The sequence below is a fragment of the Orbicella franksi genome, chromosome 4 (assembly GCF_964199315.1).
Source record: "Orbicella franksi chromosome 4, jaOrbFran1.1, whole genome shotgun sequence".
Lineage (NCBI taxonomy): Eukaryota > Metazoa > Cnidaria > Anthozoa > Scleractinia > Merulinidae > Orbicella > Orbicella franksi.
In genome coordinates this window covers 8449801-8457162 of record NC_138148.1, presented here as the reverse complement: position 1 = coordinate 8457162, position 7362 = coordinate 8449801, and the positions used below count along the sequence as shown (strand labels likewise).

Below are 7362 nucleotides of genomic sequence, written 5' to 3'. Positions count from 1 at the left end.
AAGGTGCATGATGGAGTACGAAAATAAGGCATAAAGCACTTTTCACTCTTCATTTTGTTCAAGCGCAAAAGCTCTATGTTTGAACGACCAATTTTAATATTAAAGTTCCCATTCCTGGAATCCAAAACATTACTCTGAGTAAGCGCGCAACAATTTTCTTTTAAAGAGAAATTTTTGATAAGTGCAACTTGTTACGTTATCAAATTCTTTATTCAGAAATTTCAGAAATTTCCAAAATTTGGAATAACGTTTACACAAGTGGAAGAACAAAATTTCCAATTTTCCAAAGGTACAATCACATTGCAGAAGTATTTCGATCATTCTAAGCTCAAAGTGTTGTCATCTGTTATTTCAGAGAAATTAAATTACATCATAAATACATATACATTTTTATTATAACTCGGCTCTGCGAAGACTTTAATCAGCAGTATTAGCGCTGATTTTACTGGCTTACAATTAAGGATTTGAGATATAGTGAAATATCGAAAATTGTGGTCGAAATAATGAAAGCCACCCGTTCTGTTGCTTTTTTTATATTTATCAGTATTATTTTTGACTGAAGATGAATGAACATTGGCCTGGAAAACTTTCTCAGACCTTTGATAACTTCCTAATCGCCTATACGTGGTAGTTTTACCAAACGTGTGTAGGTAAAGGTAAAGTCTGCATACGAGCCAAGTGGCCCATCAGTCCGGAACTTTTCCCGGTTTCTGTAACATGAAGCGACTAGGAGTATTTCTACTCCTCCCTGGATGGGATACTAGTTCATCGCAGGATTACCATCAGCATTAAGTTCGCCGGTACCCATTTTTACACCTAGGTGGAGAGAGGCACTGTGAGAGTAAAGTGTCTTGCCCAAGAACACAGCGGAATGTCCCAGGCCAGTGCTCGAACGCAGACCGCTCGATCCGGAAACAAGGGCGACTAACAATGAGGCCACCGCGCCTCCCCAAACCTGTATAGACTGTAGTGTAAATTCTGATTGAGTCCTCATTCCGAGGCATACAGACTGTGCGATAACCACTTGGCCACCGAATTGTTGTGTAAATACTAAATGCTATTATGTAGTAAAAAGGGCGGTCAGGAACGAAGGCCTTGTTCTCTTTAAATTCTTCTTTGTGCTTCTTTAACTGATGCAGTTAATTTGATTCTGAACGGAAACTCTTAGCCGTCAAATTGACGAGATCTAGAAATTCTGCTTCTTCAGAGATATAGTCAACCTCAATGTTTTCCGTGCGTCGGGTAAGAACAGATATCCGTTGATCCATTTTTGTCAACCTTTCCTCCGTGCAATGAATGATACTTTGAGAATTTAAACAGGAAGGCTCTGCTTCGGAACGACACATATTGACGAACGTGGTATCGTCACAAAATAACTTGAATTCAGCGCGCTTTCTGTTTTCCTGAAACATCTGCATGAAACTTTCACCAATAAAGCGTGCCATTTCAAGCTCTTCGGCACTTTCTTCGGCGTGTGTCTTAGCGTCAGTGTAGGACTCGTTTAATACCGAAACCAACATGTTCATCAGGAACACCGTCATAGATAGCACGAACAAGAAAAGAAACGCAGGGGCAATAAAGGGCTTTTCATTACGAAGATCGTCAAGTGGGACAGCTTTTCCTAAAATAAATTCAAACTGCGACATGACTGCTTGGAGGTAGCTTGAATACTGCAGGACTATGCCACCGAATAACTGCATTCCGGATATGACAAAAGCATTAAAGACGATCAAGAAGAAACCAGCGTAGGATAGCTGGTAGCCCACGGATTGACGGAATGATGAAAATAAGAAAATAACATAAGGGTTAAAACGGATGAGATTCAAAAGCTTAAGTGTCACAATAAAAATGGCAAAAGCAACCGAGGCATTTTCCCAGCTTGCCCAGTCTAAGGCCGTGTGAAAATGTATAATTTCATATGGATTAGCTTGGATGGCTTTGATGGTGTTCAAGACACTCTTCGATCTTATCATATAGAACGCCACTGACGCTACGGATGAGATTATCATAAAGAAGTCAACCATATTCCAAAAGGACTTGAAAAATCCGAGGCGTTGCCGGTAAAGGTGGAGTAACATCATGATGAAGTTGAAAAGCACCATGGCCATGAATAGAAACTGGCAAATGAGATAGAACATCAGAGATCCTGACTCTGTACTGTATAACTCGAGTGTATCAACCCTCTTTGTAGTGTAGGCAGCCCCAGTAGCCATCACCTCGTAAAAGTAGGTAGCGGTGCTGATCAAATTTGTGTTCACGTTGAAGACTGCGAACTCTAAAATAACCGCTCGAGTCTGGCGATCAACCCATCCGTGACCCAGGGTCTCGGTTGACACGCCAAGGGCAGTATCTTCTTTATATCCCATGACGGCAACGTAGCCACCCCCATCGTATGCACTGTAAGTAGCCCTTATTGGGCCATTGTTTAACTCCTCGGCTGTTTGGTAACGCCATGGTTTTGGACACATCTGTAGAGCTGTAGGCCATGAAGTATTTAAGGGGAGCGGTTTCCAACCTGGAAGACTCAGCAATGTAGTTTCTTCATGTGAAGCGGAATAGTCGTAGTAGCAGTCTGGAATGATCTGACGAGGGGTTTCGCATGGACCTAAAAAGTGTCACGTATAGCAAGGTTAAAAAATTTAGACAGAGTATCAAATGGATTGATGATGTTAAACATATACCTGATTACGTTTAGAGGATACCAATGAAGGGAGATGGTGGATGCTTGCCCTGTCAACTATACAATAAAAAGGTTGATTTCTGCAAGGGGCGTGTGGTTGTAATAAGAAAAATAAAACCATCTAATAAAATTATTTACCATATATGTTAACTTATTTACTATAATGACTATCAGCATTTCAGCCGTACAAGAATAACTATGGTAACAGTTCTAGAGTTTGCTGGAAGTCGCGATTTACAAGAAACTCAAGAAAAGAACCACAAAAGAACTTGCATCAGCTTGATCGAGTCAAATCCCACTGCACCTGGTATCCGAGCCTGTCTGTGACTATATAGACTATTTCCAAAAAGCATATACTGATTCAAAATGTCCTATGACCGTATGCAATTTTTAATAGAGTTGACGTAACATTAGTTAAAGGCTTAGAGCCGCAGCTATTAGTTGACCATCTTGGTTTGCATAGCGAGCTACATACTTGCCACTAAGTATACTTCGTAAGATTTAATCTAATGCATTGATTCATTGAACGTGTTGTAATAACGAAAGCCGCTTCATGCTAAAGAAAATGATCGGCGCAAGGTTCCTTCGTGTTCATTAAAGTTACTCAATGAAATATCCAAGAGGCTCTGGTTTGGCTCCACTTAAGAACAACTTTTCTTAAAGGAATATATCTATACAGCTTTCTTTGAGACAGAGCTGTGGATTATAACGAAAAAAAATAATGTTTTGGGGCTTACTTTTCTTTATTCTCAGTTGTCGCATCGAAGGCATGCCAATCATTATGGACATCTTATTCTCAATATACAGATCTGCTTCCTCTTTAAGTCCATTGTACCATGCGCGGTTGTATATGTTTGGCAGGAAGTCTTGCCTCAGCCAACCCCATAGTTCGTTTGGTTCAGTTACCTCAAAAACGAGAAAGAGACACATATAGTTAGGTATTCAATTGCTAAATTCATAACTTTTCTACCACCAAATGATTAAACGTTACGCTCTGTTTCAGTGATTTTTATGAAGTACTCAAGGATATCCACGATTAGTTATATATATCTGGTCGGAAAAAAAGGCACAGGAAATGTTAAATGCGGCCAAAGTATTCATTTAAACAGGGACATCTGGCCAACGACAGCGTCGAAAGGTGCCATGGAGATATCCACGATTTCAGTTCAGATGTTGATATAGTAAAAGATAAGGGATTTTTCTCATCGATACTGTGTATTATTTATTGTTTCTGTAAATGGGGAGTATTTAAGTACTATGTAATGAATAATATAACGTAGGTTAGATAGTCAGTCGTCGGTCAGTATGTCTGTCTGTCAGTTAGTCGGTCTGTCGGTCTGTCTGAATGGTCTAGATCTGTCCGACTTTCTGTCAGTCAGTCAGTCAGTCAGTTAGTCCATACTATTAGAATAGTTACCAGTTCAAACGTCATGAATGGATTTATCATTGTCCTTGTCATCAGGAAACGGCTTCCGTTCTTGTTACCATAACATACGATTGCCAGAAAAAACATGTATATCAAATGAAGGACTATGTCTCTAGTCATGATTGTCAACCGAGTCTCCTTTTTTCTTCGCTTACGTATCGCCTCCAACTTATCTCGTTTAAATTGGGCTTTAGGATTATCGCTTAGAAAATCAATTTCTGTCTTCCAATCATCAGCTCTGTCCCGCTCCGCATCTAGATCTTCACTGGCGTCTTTGTTTCTTGTCAAGAGCAATGAAACTATAACAACAGCGAACATAATCTTTGTTGGCTGTACCACGAAAATGTCCTGACCAGATGATATCAAAATTGATGCGAGCCATTGCTCGGCAATTTCTTTGCCCCACATTAAGCTGTAAAATAAGGTGAACGTTGCAGCCGTAATAGTTGTGACAAAGCAGAGAAACCACCCAAAGTATACACAGAAATGAGGCAACATGCAGCCTGTGTCCCTTATTTCATCCACAAATTGCTGGGCCTGGTCAATGTCTTTATATTTGTCGGCCTTTTTCCTTCTTGGTTTACTAGACTTAAACAGGAGGACAATCAAAATGTTTACAGGTGCAATTATTAGTCCGCTTTGCACTCCGATGACGATTTGTCTCCCAGAAAACTTGAATGGTCCAACCTGTATAGCTCCATCCGATTTGCCACCAAGGTCATAAAACATAGCATTAGCAATCATAGCGCTGAACAACAGTGAAAGACAACACGAGACTCTTTGTACACGGGTGAAAGAACTGCTACATGCTTTACCAAACACTGACATCCACAGGTGACTGTCGGCAATTTTTCTTCCAAACCGTGAACGAACCTGATCTGAAAAGGAATTTGTACTCTTAGTGTTGACAGTAACCTCTATTTCTCCATCATCCTTTTCCACGGCAAGCCATCGATTTATTGAGAACATCCACCTTTGCTCTGTCTGCCGGTCTTTGATGACAACCGTCTCTACAAACCAAGAGGGATTATCTCCTGAATTGTCATGCTCTAATGTTATTTCTTTTAAAGTCCCTAAGGTTTGGCTTGTGACCAGAACAAACCCGTCGATACTTCCTCTTGCAAATAATTCGCTTGATTCTCCTTTGCTCCTAAGTGGAATTAGCTTTTGTTCATTTATTTCGCCTTCTATACTGACGGACACGTTAGCTGTTGTTCCTGAATGTTTCCAAACACCAGTGCTGATAACCATGTCGTAAACGTAGGTTCCTTTTTCGACGACGTTTATACATTTTGGAGGACTAATCTAAAATAAAAGCAAGTCTTTCCTTTACTGGAAGTAAAATTTTACTTTTCTTTTGAATTGCTCATTATAACTTTTAGCCAACATAATTTCCCACAGGAAATACTCATTTTAATTAGTAAAACATGTTTTAATTTGGATGTAGCATCATATAGAGAATTGTTTACAGCCTAGAGAAGCATGTTCACTTGGATGAGATCACATATATGTACACGTTGGACCCCGCCAATTCGAATTCGCTTATTTCGAATTCCTCGCTATTTCGTAATCAAAACGAATTCCCCTTGGATGTGCCCTTTAGTTATTTACTGTCGGCTATTCCGAACTAGTATTCCCGGTATTTCGCTCAATTTTGGTTTTATCCTGTATATAGAGAAATGAAAAAAGGCAGTGGGAACGAATTGGATGTTTTAAGTGCAGATGTTAATTCGACGTTTTTGGCTCTTTGTAGTACTAGATGTCAATGCAGGCGGCCGTAATACAATATTAACCAAAAATGCATAAGATCGTTTATTGGCCCACATTTTGCTCGTTAGAGACTTAGATAGGTCAATTGGATAGAATTATGGGGAAAACAGAAAGTTTTGGGAAAAAAATGTTCTTTTCTTTAAAAGAAAGCAGTTATCATCGTAAACGCAGAACTAAGATAGTTTTATGTCCAGAGGCAGACCTCTTTGTCATCAGCATGCAAAAGAGACAATGGCTATATGAGTTTATCCAAACCTTGTTATCGTCTCTTTCGTCAGCCCTCCTTGCAAAGATTAGCACTATGAAGTAAAGGAGAATAGTGCATGCAATTGTCACAAGTACCGAGATATTACCAGTTTCACCAAGCCGCGTAAACTCAGTGAAAACCTTGTCAAAATCAATAGGATTTGGTGCTTGAATGAAGTTTCCGCCAAATGATGTCAAATGATTGCAAAGGCATTTAAGGTGAGTGATGTTTGAGCTGGGGTCAACCTACGACAGAAGCATTCATAGTCAGCAAAGTGTATTTTCAATAATAATCAATCTTTATTTGTACTCACTCTTACTAAAGAAAAAATTACAATTTCAGTGAAAATATTAAATGTAAATATTAGAGTACTAGCTGCCTGGAATAACCATAGGGGCTAGCGGAGTCAGGCAGCCAGTTAACATCAGCATTAGATAGAAATACAGGAACGTAATATTTACATATCCCTGTGGTAGATCAGAAAGAGATCCTCAGCGATACGGAGAGACCGGGCTTCATTGTGAGCTGATTTTATCAAGATTTGCAATCAGATTGAACAATTTTTGGACTCAATCCTGCTATACATAGATATAAATTATTGATAGCTCCGATATATATTTTGCACACCCAGCTTATATGTGGCTCCAGAACCGCCCCAATGATTCTGTAATTTATGGCCATTTTTTATTCAATTTCTTTTAAACTCTGTAATACTAATGATCATCCATATCTTTGCATTTTTCTCCTAGTTTAAAGATATGATCTTCACATAATAATGCTTACGAAGTCTCAGCAAAAAGTTCAAATTATGATTGCTGTGTCAGTTGTCTTACCTAATCACATGGCATTAGTTTATAAGTGCAACCTTCCAGAACGAGAACAAATTGTTTAGTTAATGTGTAAGCATACTTTTAGCGGCAAAGACATCCTGAAATTTAAGGAAAAGATGCAGGGAGTCATCACTTCCCAATATTAATATAACGTACCTTACAACCGTCGGAGGTCCACTTTTCTTTGTCTTCAGACCAGTACAAACAACTCGATTGGGTAATAGTAAACGTGTAGTTGACATCTGTTAAAGGATCATACTTCGGAACATTCACTTTTGTGACTCCTATAGAAGGGGGCTCTTTAACTCCAACACATGACCGTTTTTCGCGGCTATGGCCAAAACATGACCGTCTTTTTCTAGCATGATCGGTGACATTGTTAGCATCTAGAAGCACCAGACCGACATAA

At 39.3% G+C, this 7362-nt stretch overlaps 1 protein-coding gene across 1 annotated transcript in view; it reads right to left on the bottom strand.

Moving 5' to 3' along the window:
- Positions 1–524: 524 nt before the first annotated feature.
- LOC145484367 (polycystin family receptor for egg jelly-like) overlaps positions 525–7362 on the bottom strand; it is a 17668-nt gene continuing 10830 nt past the window's right edge. The window contains exons 9-13 of the mRNA XM_081462986.1: positions 7110–7362; positions 6132–6368; positions 4098–5411; positions 3418–3586; positions 525–2605 (exon numbers count right to left, since the gene is read on the bottom strand). The exon at positions 7110–7362 is cut by the window's right edge and continues 467 nt beyond it. Of these exons, the coding sequence (XP_081319112.1) occupies positions 1140–2605; positions 3418–3586; positions 4098–5411; positions 6132–6368; positions 7110–7362 (3439 nt within the window). The 3' untranslated portion in view covers positions 525–1139. The remainder of the gene's footprint in view (positions 2606–3417; positions 3587–4097; positions 5412–6131; positions 6369–7109) is intronic.